This window comes from Giraffa tippelskirchi, chromosome 1 (assembly GCF_054371585.1).
Source record: "Giraffa tippelskirchi isolate mGirTip1 chromosome 1, T2T-mGirTip1v1.2.pri, whole genome shotgun sequence".
NCBI classification, from domain to species: Eukaryota; Metazoa; Chordata; class Mammalia; order Artiodactyla; family Giraffidae; genus Giraffa; species Giraffa tippelskirchi.
The window spans coordinates 55434441-55446806 of NC_137275.1; the positions used below are offsets into that span (position 1 = coordinate 55434441).

The window sequence follows — 12366 nt, forward strand, 5'->3', positions numbered from 1 at the left end:
ACTACAAATGGAGTATAACCTTTAAAATTTTTAAATAACTTTGTACACCTGAAACATATAATATTGTACATCAATTATACTTCAGTTTAAAAAAAGACTGACTTTCCTAGTGGTCCAATGGTTAAGACTATGTACTTCCATTGCAGGGGGCACAGGATCCATCCTTGGTTGAGGAACTAAGATCCCACACACATGTGGTGCGGCCAAAATAAAGAAGAAAAGAGATAATCTTGCCCTTAGGGTCAGGGCAGAGGAAGAGCTAAAGAGGAAAATGGTGAGTGGCTAACAGTTACTGAGTGTGGACAAATGGGTGTGTGCTAAGGAATCAAATTCTCTTCATTCCCTTCTGAATCTGGTTTGACAGCTGTAACAATATGCTACCATCTGTCTTGGAAACCAGGGGAAAACATCTCATTTCACATTTATATGATAGTTAAACTTCCCCCAGTAAAAAGTGAAATGTAACTTCTTAGCTCGAGAAAACTGCATGTAATATAGAAATAACCTTATATCAAAATCAAGATTTAACACGATAGATATCCATGCGATGCAGTCTGCTAAGATTATGGAGAATAATCAAGATTTAACATGGTAAATACCCATGCGATGCAGTTTCCTAAGATCGTGGGGACTGTGATGTCCACTTCTATTCACAGCCAGTGCCTGACATTCAGTGTGCATTGGTACTGCCATGCTGTCGAGAATGTTTGAAAAGAATCAGGATCATCAGCATCACTTTTGATAAGGGGCACCACCAGGCTGCAGAAAGATGTTACACAGAGCAGGAGTCTCAGCTGCTAGACAAGCTGGGGGATGAAGCTAAAATCTGGGGTTTCTTCTCAACCTAAAGACTCTGGCTTTTCCTCTGATGTTCTTTGGTGGAGCCTGGATGTTGGGGTAGAGGTAAAGGGGTCCAGGCTGCTTTTAAAAAAGCACTTGAAGTTCTTGGTCATCTGTTAACCTTTTTGAGGCAGTTGTTCACATAAGAATTTTAAAAACTTTAGAGTTATTAATCATGATGAACTCTGCAGCAGTCCTAAAATGTAAAATTAGGTCCACATGTCAATGTAAACATTGAAGTGTGTTTCTGTGCCCAGAAAAAAGACTTATTTGCAGAAATACCTCATCTTACCTTTTCCTTGTCAGATTTTTCTCTTTTTTTCATCCTTCTGTTTTGGAGATACCAGTGGGAAGTTGGTATGCAGCTGTCCAATTCTCCTTTCCCCTTGGACCAAAGGTTTAGACCTTTTCTGTGTCACACTAAATGAAAACAATTATCTTTCAATCTCTTGCAAATTGGCTCTTTGTGTTTTGAGGACCAGGCTTTTGTGTTTTGACCTCAACACAGAAGGACCTAATCTAGCAGAGACTGTAAACACAATCTCAAAACTCAGTGTCCATTCTCTCCCTTCTCAGTAACTGAATCCTGAACTGATTTGGGAAAGCCACGCTCATGGCTAGAAAGGTAAGTTTTCCAGCCTCTCTGGCAGTTGAATGTGTCCAAGTAACCAGATGTTGATCAATGAGGTAAAAGTGAATTACACTTCTAGAAGGCTGAATTACACTTCTAGAAGGTCCTTACTAGAGAGGTGCAAGATCTTCTGACCTGTTATTCTTTTTTCCAAATGGAAAGCAAATGCAATGACTGGAGCCCCTGCAGTCACTGTGGACCACGCAGTTATCTTGAGAAGTAAGCCAAATGACAGAAGGAATATAAGTCACTGATACCATGGAGTTCTCTGCCAGCCTGGATTTCTATCTCCAGATTTCTTTTACATAAAAGATAAGTAAATCTCTATTTTTATAAGACATTTATCATATACAGCTGGGCCTAATCACAACAGATACACTTGGGAAACTGTTGAAGGCACCACTTTGAAACATTAAGCATTTGGTATACTAAATACAATAGCAAACACATCTACAATGCAATTAGCAAAGCCAACAGTTTAGTCTTTAAAAGCTCTGAGTGACATTGTATGTAGACATGGCTTATTATCAAGCAAATCCAGGGAAATGTGTCTGTTCGGCTCAGAAATCATGTTTTATGTTAAATAATAACCAAATGGAGCAATGACATTATGACAATCTCTATAAATATATATTATAATTATTGTCACTTAACCGATGGGCAAATAGAAAGGATATATTACTTGTCCAAGGTTACATGGCAAAGCTGGAAATCCAACCAAAGTGAGTCAGATTTCAGAGTTTGTGTTATGAAACACTATAACAAGGAATCCTCAATATTTATATTTTTCTAGATAGTCTTGACCATCCCCTAAATTCTCCACTGAGCCATGTCAAGCCCCAGGAAGGGCTATTCATCCTTAAAGGAAGAGCTGCACAGGTAGTCATGGCATCAAGAGTTTGACCTACAGGGACAGAGTCAAAGTCATTCTTGGCAAATCAACCTAGTCTCCTCTTAAGCTGTAATTTATTATTACTTTTTTATTTTATTTTTTTTAAATATAAATTTATTTAAATTGGAGGCTAATTACAATATTGTAGTGGTTTTGCCATACATTGATATGAATCCACCACAGGTGTACATGTGTTCCCCATCCTGAATCCCCCTCCCACCTCCCTCCCCATCCCATCCCTCTGGGTCATCCCAGTGCATCAGCCCCGAGCACCCTGTCTCATGCATAGAACCCGGTCTGGGATTCGTTTCACATATGATAATATACATGTTTCAATGTCATTCTCCCAAATCATCCCACCCTCGCCCTCTCCCACAAAGTCCAAAAGACTGTTCCATACATCTGTGTCTCTTTTGCTGTCTTGCATATAGGGTTATCATTACCATCTTTTTAAATTCCATATATATGTGTTAATATACTGTATTGTTGTTTTTCTTTCTGGCTTACTTCACTCTGTATAATAGGCTCCAGTTTCATCTACCTCATTAGAACTGATTCAAATGTATTCTTTTTAATGGCTGAATAATATTCCATTTCAACTGTAATTTAATAGTCTATCTCTTTAACTTGAAAGAAACATCAAGGGTCACTAATGCTCAGTCTGGGAAAATTAGAAGCACTATTGAGTTAAGACACTCAGAAACATATGTTGTTATTGTTTAATCACAATCAGACATGACATGCATGGCACAAAACACTCCATCTATCTCTTTGCTGTTCCAAATCTCACAAACTTAAAAACTTGAATTTGACACAAGCAGTTTAAAGAATTCTTTTGACCAAACTCCCCAATCCCAAAGGAGATGAAAAAGTAATAATGTAAAAAAGTTAAGGTCAAGGTGGCCTGATATCACAGTTAATGACTAACCATTTGTTTACAGGCAGCTCCTGCTCCACCCTGAAAGCTGCCAAGCTGCACTCTGTCCAACAAGTGGTTAGTGATTGGTTCCCTGGGTGATTGTCCCTGAAGGTAAGCCATGCTCTGGGGGGTACATTAGGCACTTTAAGTGGGTGTAGTTACCTTTCCCTGACTGGGTATAATGTTTGGCTCTCAAAAGCAAGGTAAGGAATTTTACACTCAAACAGAATGTCCTGTGAATCTCTGCCCCTGGGATTCCAGGGCGTTCTCAAAAACACCTGAACCACAGGTTCTGCAGGAGTTATGCGGGTTGGCAAGCAGGGTGTTTAAGGTCTGCATGTTCGGTGGACACCAGCACAGTGGCCCACTCTGACTTACAGTCTCTTGAGTTTTAGCCCATCTAGATGGTGGTACTCCATAGTGAACAAGCAGCGTGGCACTGATGCTCACATCCATCAGAACTGGCGCTGGGTGTCAACCCCCTGTAAGGCTGCCGCCGTATATGCTGCATTTATCAGCTCTGGGTTTTAGGAACAAACCCAGCCCGTGTGACCAGATCGTCACTAGCTTATTTGCCTGGAGAATCCCCTCCCCTACTCGGCCTCATCCACATCTTCCCCTGCAGTAGCTGCTTCTAAGGCCGCGAGGGCTTCAGCCACCTCCGCATCCTCATCTGCCGTCTCCCAGCTCCCGTCTCCGGGGGAGCCAGGGGCCTCCTCCCACCCGTTTCTTGAATTGACCACAGGCACATTCTGAGCAGGATCGTCTTTGTCAAAGTAGACACTTGGGATTTCAGTTGTCATGGCCTCGTTTAATGAATCCCAGCTTCTCTTTACGGAGAAGGGCATATTCAAACCACAATCCCCTGCCGGGGGGTGAGCACCCTCCTGGGGCTCCTTCTCCGAGCGGATCTTGAAAAGACAGTCCTTCTCTTGGTTATCAACGTGATCAGCGTTGTCTCCAGCTGAGCCCCAAAGCTGAGGGTAGTCCGGGGTGGGTGTCTGGAGGACATGGGCTGGGACTTCCCAGGCCGCATGCCCGGCGTTGGATGGCGCGTCGGAGCCCCCATTCCCGATGACCCGCGTCTCTCCCAAGGCCAGCTGCATGCAGTCCAGCTCCCTGGCACTCTCTCCTTCAAAGAAGGCCTGGGTCGGGTGACCTTTGTTTGCGGCACTGGCCCAGGAGTCCCTGTCCCCCTGAGGGAGTCCAGGCTCACCAGTGAGCTGCAGGACCGCAGTGGGGCCGAGGCCATTGATGGTCCCGCTAGTCTTCTCGGCACAGGGTCCCCCCACGGTATCCCCCGAGAGGACTGGTCCTCGGGGTGGCCCGCAGGGCTCCTGCGGAGCGGCTCTTCCGCTCTCGCTTGCAATCCTCTTGGAGCCCTCATTCGGAGGGTCACCCTTGTGCACCAGGATTTCGGGGCTCTGTTTGTCTTTCAATTTAAGAGTGTCTTCTTCATCTAACTTGCAGCTGTTTACTTCGTTAACGTAACCAGGGGAGGGCACGTGAACTGGATCGAAGAGATAGCTAAGATGAGAAGAAGGAAGATCAGTCAAGTATTAACTTTAATAACTAACTTTCATTATTAATATTTCTACTACAGGCTCTGCTGCTGCTCTATGGTTCCTGTTAACTTAATTTCCATGATTACTCTTTTAAGCCTATATGTGTGCCTAAGTAAACAGATATTGGACATGAATCTGAGCAAACTCTAGGAGATAGTGAAGGACAGGGAAGCCTGGCATCCTGCAGTCCACGGGTTTGCAAAGAATCTGACAGGACTTAGTGACTAAACAGCAACAATTAAATAGATACAGTTGGTATAAAAGTGGTCTACCAACTGGAAACAGGGTTAAAAAAAAAGGGCAGGAAGAAGGTAAAGAACAAAGTGGGTCATGAAATTTAAAAACAAACAAAAAGTAAATGAATAAAACAATGTTCAACAATAGGAAAATAAGTGGTTGAGAACTGATGGCACACCACCTCAATGGAATATTATGTAGTCAGTAATATTACTGGGGTGATTTATTTGCAGTGATGCCATTTCAGGCATAACAATTACGAAGTCTGGACTAGCATCAAAGTTACTCACAATAAATACTTTTGAATGGCACCTAACATTAAATTATAACTATAGTGGAAAAAATGATATATGTATGTAGGTATGTATATGTATATATCTATACCTATTTATGTATACACACATAGATACAGATATGGAATAGAACTAGCATAATAAAGATAGTTTTGTTATGGAAGCAAAGTGATCAGCTAATTTTCCCCCTTTATTTTATATAGAATTATATTCATGTTGCCCAAATTTTTATGAAATAGAATCTGGACAAAATTAAAAGCACATACATGACTGGGGTGATTTATTTTCAGTGATACCATTTCAGACATCTTCTAAAACCCAAGCTTTTCTTTGCACTGAAATTCTCTGGAGAAATGTAAATTCAATCCAAACCAAATTCAGCCTCAGAGAATGACAGTGTTCCCAACATGCTCGGAGAACTGCACAAAAAAATTTTAAAATCCAGAACCTGTGTTCTTTTAAATAATATTAATGTGGTTCCAAACTCTTAACTTCCTGGCAATGCTAGTCATGCCCCAAGCTGGAAAATGGCATTGAATTCATGCAGGATGTTTAAAAGTGCCTTCGTGTAATCACAAATTTCTCCATTTTTTTCAACTTTACCTTTGTATCATTTTACAGCACCTGCACCCCATCTGGATTACTTTTTGTTATCATCTGGGAAAAAAAGAGAGAAGAGTGAATGACATTTTATTAATTTTAATAAAAATTGTTGCTTTCATTGTAGGAAGACATTGGTTTCTATGCAGTCAGAATGAAGGAGCTGCACAATTTAATTCTAGATAAATGACTGAATATATAAAGTATCAAATATAAACAGTAGTGTAACTGAAAATAAATTGACAGAAATAATTCTTCAACTACTAGCAATAATTAAGACTACCATTTGAAAGATCTTCTATAAACAAAGAATCAAAAAATACTGTCATAAGATTTTATAGCACACAATTGTATTCCATCATAATTCATTACCATTATAGGTCCTTCTTCAGTATTAGTGAAGCCATATCACAATGTGTCAATTCACTGTGTTTATTATGTGAACCATCACAGGCAAAAAACGTCTTAGAACGCCAACACCTACAATTAGCTGCTTTAGTAAGACAAAAATCTTCAATGTTTATTTCATTCACCACTTTGGGATTTTCCTTTTGTATTTTAAGATTAATCAAGCTATCCTTCTTTCCTTTTTCTTCAGGAGGAATGGACAAACTGTAAGGTAGCCAAGTAGTCAAAGTACATCAAGGAAAGGCAATAATCAAAGCCACTCTGAAACTGTGAGCTGGGGGAACCAGGCAATGCTCTCAGAGCTGAGAGCTGTTTAAGATATAAGGGAACCTGAACCTTCACAGAGGCTTCCCAGGTGGCTCAGTGGTAAAGAATCCATCTGTCAATGCAGGAGATGCAGGAGACGGCAGTCCCAACCCTGGGTTGGGAAGATCTGCTTTTGGACGAAATGGCTACCCGCTCTAGTATTCTTGCCTGGAGAATCCCACGGACAGAGGAGCCTGGCAGGCTATAGCCCATAGGGTCTCAGAGTCAGACACGACTGCACACACCTGCAGGCAGGTAGGCACCTCCACCACGCGGGCTATGCTCTCCAGCCCCATCCTGGCCAGAGACTTCCGCTCCTCTCTGGCTGAGGTGCCTCACCTGCGCAGAGAGTGGAAATGGCTAGCTGCAGGTGCTTGCAGTCTGGACTGGGCCCGGGCAGCTGAATGAGATTTCAGTAGGAATTGTTTGCTTTTTCTTTCCTAGATACTCAAAGTCAGTAGAGTTACAGTTTTTGGAAAAGGATAACATGTGAGTAGGGAGGGCACTGGTTACCTGAAATACCTTCATGTATCTAAAATCACTGATTCAGTATTCGCAAACATTTATTGCCACTTGTCTCTGTGCTGGACGTTTCCCTGACTCTGGGAGTTATATATGTCATCTCCATTTTGTAAATGAGGAAAAACAGGTTGACCAATGCCAAAGAGAGAAAGGTGGAATTGAAAAGGACCTGTGTGTTTTCTTCCATTGCCTTCTCCATGGGACGTGGACTTAACCAGGGTGTTAAGCCCTGGTGCAGCAGCAGGCGGTATGAGAGAGCAGAGAGGCTTCCTTGCCCAGGGGTTTCAGTACTAGAGGATGTCCTGGGCTTCCCAGCTGGCGTTAGTGGTAAAGAACCAGCCTACCAATGCAGGAGATGTAAGAGATGTGGGGTCGATCCCCTGGGTGAGGAAAATCCCCTGGAGGAGGGCATGGCAACCCACTCCAGTATTCTTGCCTGGAGAATCCCATGGACGGAGGAGCCTGGTAGGCTGCAGCCCATGGGGTCGCGAAGAGTCGGACACGACTGAGTGACTTCACTTTCACTTTTCGCTTTCATGCACTGGAGGAGGAAATGGCAACCCACTCCAGTATTCTTGCCTGGAGAATCCCAGGGACTGCGGAGCCCGGTGGGCTGCCGTCTATGGGGTCGCACAGAGTCGGACACGACTGAAGCGACTTAGCTTAGCAGAGGATGTCAGGATAGGGCAGTTGATCCCGGTTATAGATCCATGTTCCATGTTACAGACCCGAGGAGGTTACAGTCATCATCACAAGCTTTATGTGGGCTAAACTGCTCCTGTTTTGCCTTTCCCATCACAAGGCATGGACTCCACTCTCTGGCAGTTCAAAGACATGCCCTTTTGGGCTTCCTGGTGGAAGATGGATTTACGTCTGTGCTTCTTTCATTCCCCACCTGCCCTCTGTCCCCTGCCCATTCCCAAGTTACATTTTTTCCCTCAAGATTGCCCTTTGAATGAAACCTTCTCTTCATGTAAAAACCAACCACGTTGTTCTGGTCTTTTCTCTGAAAATCCTAGAAATTAGCATGGAAGAATCTTTAAGTCATCCTCCATATCTAATAGTTACAAACTTGAAGAAGACAAGCCAATGACAGAATTGAAAGCCCCAGTCCCTTTGTCTCCATAAGATGCGCGTGCTGGAGAGCGAGAGGGATCACTTATTGTTTTTATTTTGTGGTTTTGGTTTTTTTTTTCCTCTATTTTTTGACCTTGCCACTTAGCATGCAGGATCTTAGCTCCTTGACCAGGGATCAAACCTGTGCCTCCTGCAGTGGAAGCCTGCCTAGTGTCTTAATCACTGGACTTCAGGGAATTCTCAGAGATCAGTCATAGTTGGCTGTGTCACTGCCTTCTCTGTTCTCTCTCCTTCTTTCTTTCAGTCATGAATGGATTTCCAAGGATTCTACTTCATAAGCCTCAAACCACAGAGAAAATGACCAGTACCATTTAAGAAGTATAGATTAGCTGGTTGATAAATCTAGAGGGAAATATTTTTACACCACCTCCCTCCCCAAAGACATCAAACATCCACATCCTACTCTCTGAAACTTGTGACTGCTACCTCATATGACCAAAAAAAAAAAAAGTCTTTGCATATGTGATTACAGATTTGAGATGAGGAGACTGTCTGGATGATGTGCTTCCAGCCCCAGCTCTGCCCTGTAACTCTGGGCCTCAGCTATTTCATCTGTAAATGGGGATAATGATGTAGCTACCACATAGCATTGTTGGGGATTATATGAGTTAACATTCATAATAAGCATATATTTATTACTCAGCTCTGTCTGGATATAGCATGTTTAAAAAAAAAAAAAGGAAGCTTTTCACCTAAGGAAGAAGTACTCTAGTTGCCATGACATATGCATACAAACAAGAGCATTAACAGTACCAAGTTATACCTGTTTCCAGAATATGGACCAAATGGTATATCTCTATCAACTGTGGCACCAGCTGAAATACACATACCCCAAGTGCAACAACATTTCCACAAGACAGAAATCACAGCGGGCTTAGCCAGCAGTATGTGTACAACCTTTCCCTTTTGCAAAGCACTCTCAATGGAATTACTCCATTTTCCAAGCCCAGGGTTTTGTTTCCAGCCTCTGCTCCCCACTTATGCCCATTTTCTGTGAATAATTCGTGTGTCAGCTTGATCAATCTGTTCAAGAGCCCCATGTGCCCCTCCTCCCCGCCATCAGCGCTTCCCCTCCCTCCATCTCCACAACCTACTCTAAAATCCAGCCCCTTTCCACGCTGGCAGTATCTTTGTTTATCTTGGAATCTGTTTTTAAAAAGTCAAGAGGCTAGGAGGCAAGAAAAAGTCAAAGAAAAAAAAAAGGGCTTTGAAGTGTCTGAGGGAGGGCAGATCGTGGTCATAATAATGTAATTGAAGCAACTGGGAGGTCCGAATCATTGAAAAATGTCAGGTAGGTCAACTTTAGGGTCATGGGTTCGTAGGTGGGGAAGGTTTCCTTCTGAACAGAAGAAAGAAAAGAGGCGGGTCTTGAGCAGCACCTTGCTTTCCCAGTGTCTCTGCGGCTGACCAAGGTCGACCTGACCCCACCCTCTGCCACTGTGGCTCTGGCCACACTCTCAGCCATGCCTGGGAGTGAGCTGACTGCTGAGATTTAACTTCTCTGTTTCTTAGAGCACTGACAAGTCACCTGTGCCTTTCATACTACCCGTCTCATCCCGCCCATCTCCCGGGAAAACCACAGGATCTATATTTTTCTTCAAAGCCATGTAATTATAAAAGGTGTTTTGGTGATCCTCCGCAGTCCCCCTCCCTTTCACTGCCTCCCTTTAGGGCACGCCCTTGGGTTTCCTACAGACCTAGTCCCTACCTGAGGGCCATGCTCTGAGCCTCTCCCCAGTCTCCCCAGCCCGGGGCCTCTTCCTGGTTAGAGGTCCAGCCTCATTCACACCATCCTGTGTTTCCTTCCCCAGCAACATTCCTTCTCTCAGTGAGACAGGCTCTAAGGTCCAAGGCTGAGTGCCTGCTGACGAAAAGGGTGGGGAGTAATGCATTTACACCCAGCCCCCGCCTGCCTGTGTCTACAATGATTCCTCCATATATGATGATTCCTAACATCAAATCTGATTTCTCTTTTCATGTGTCACTCCCACACCTATATCTTGCTTTTAGTGAAGTCTCCCATTTCCAGGTGCAAAAAAGAAATATTCCATGTCTATTTCCCATGGAAATGGGAAAAAACATCTGTTCTTGTGAAGTAAGACTGAGTTCAAAATGGGCAGTTTGTCTTCTTTCCCTTCCCCCTCACTGTGACAACAGCTGGCTCAGAGGTGAGAACTCAGTTGTCCAGTGCCCTTTATTATGGAGCAGAATCAGAATTTGCTTTGTCTTTGGAGTATAAAAGAGCAACAGAGAAGCAAAGGGCAAAGCCTTCGCAACCATCATCTGGTTTCCATAGGAGAAAAGCAAACACCATTAGGATGGTGTGTCCACCCACTTTGGCGCCTGCCCCTCCTGGAGTCCTGTGCTGGAGGTTGACTCTTGTCCTGTGTTTTGTGTTGAAATTAAACAGTCCTGTGTTTGAAGATGGTCATGCTAAGTCCCCATCAGTTACTAGTCAAGTATTCTTGCTGGAAAATCCGGTTTCACAAGGGGGTTGGTGATGGAGGTGGGGAGAAATGAGGAGACGAGGGGTGGGAGGGTGGGAGCAATAGGAGTTGTGCAACCAAGCAGAGAAATTAACTGAGCATTCATCAGGAAGTCAAGGAATACAGAATAAGGCTCAACTCAGCTGGAAAGGGCTGCCTTTGAATAGCGATGATCTTAAAGAATGATGCTCATAGGTCAAACTGACACAGGACCAGCTTGTAGGTGTCCTAGTGGCCAAATCTGGAACAATGGGAGCATCACAGTAAGCACAAACATAAAGGAATATAATACACTGAATAAAACAAGGATCTGTGAATCCTCAGGATATAAATCTAAAAAAGGGAGAGCTCTGACTTACAACTAGAAAGCCTGCTAACAAACAGAACTATAGAAATCACCATTAGACAACCATCACAGTAATAATTGACTCAAGCAAGAATCATCAACAGATGTTTAGACCAGTGGGTAAAAACCTGAAGAGAACGGGATGTTTAATCTCAAAGTATTGGCACTGGCCAAAAAGTTTGTTTAGGTTTTTCATAACATCATAGCGATGAACTCGTTTGGCCAACCCCAATAGCTCCCCTATACATGCCTGGGGTAAAATAGCATCCTTACAGTGGAGAAACCTGGGTCACAGCACCAAAATCAAATAACCAAGGGTGACACTGCGAGTAAGAGTAATACCGTGAGGCTAGTCAATAGCCTCAGAGGTGGCATACCGAGAACTTGGAATCACTTCTGTGATTTTTCTGTTAAAGAGTATAATCTGGATTGAAGCAGGAGGCAACATCAGTCAAACACAACTTAAGGGGTATTTTGCAAAACAACTGGTCTGTACACTTTCAAAAATGTTAACTTTAGGAAAAAAAACAAAGACAGGCTGCGGAACTATTACAGATTAAAGAAGACAAAAGAGACACGACAATGAATGCAGTGCGTGATCTTTTGGTAACAGGTCATTATTGACACAACTGGTGAAATCTGAATAAAGGCCTGTAGATTAGGTAGTAGTATTAAATCAGTGTTAATGTCCTGCTTTTGATCATTGTACTGCGGCTATATGAGAGCATGCCCTTTTTCTTAGGAAGTATTTCACAGTGAAGTATTCAGCAGTAGAGGGACATGGTGGTATCTTCAACTTATGAAAACAATTCAGGAAAAAAAATGTGTATTTATGTACAGAGAAAGAGAGAGGACTAAAGCAAATGTGGTAAGGGTTAACATCTGGGGACTCTGAGTAACTGAGGGTCCTCTGTACTTCCCTTGCAACTTTTCATTGTCTTATATGATGTCAAAATCAAAAGTTAAAAGGAAAAAAAAAGCACTAATCTGATGTCAGTTTTTGTTCTGCTTGTTCCTGGGCTAGGACCTAATACCTACAGAAAACCATTGCTATTAAGCTATTCCCCCTAAAGAAGCACACGGCTAAAGGTCTTGGAAAGGAGCTCATCGAAACCCCATCAAAATTTCTGGATTTAGCTGTCATTCTGTGTATGTACTGAAGACCTTTCCTCAATAGCCAGCCC

General features: G+C 43.0%; 1 protein-coding gene and 1 pseudogene across 4 annotated transcripts in view; both read right to left on the minus strand.

Annotated features, from left to right (window-relative positions):
• Positions 1 to 3068: 3068 nt before the first annotated feature.
• Positions 3069 to 12366, minus strand: part of PGCKA1 (PDCD10 and GCKIII kinases associated 1) — an 80612-nt gene continuing 71314 nt past the window's right edge. For all 4 annotated transcript variants that reach the window (XM_081526827.1, XM_081527004.1, XM_081526922.1 and 1 more), the window contains 2 exons: positions 5981 to 6034; positions 3069 to 4809 (listed from right to left, as the gene is read on the minus strand). In XM_081526827.1, the coding sequence (XP_081382953.1) occupies positions 3876 to 4809; positions 5981 to 6012 (966 nt within the window). In that variant the 5' untranslated portion in view covers positions 6013 to 6034 and the 3' untranslated portion in view covers positions 3069 to 3875. The remainder of the gene's footprint in view (positions 4810 to 5980; positions 6035 to 12366) is intronic.
• LOC145515508 (CDGSH iron-sulfur domain-containing protein 2 pseudogene) lies at positions 6352 to 6987 on the minus strand (annotated as a pseudogene).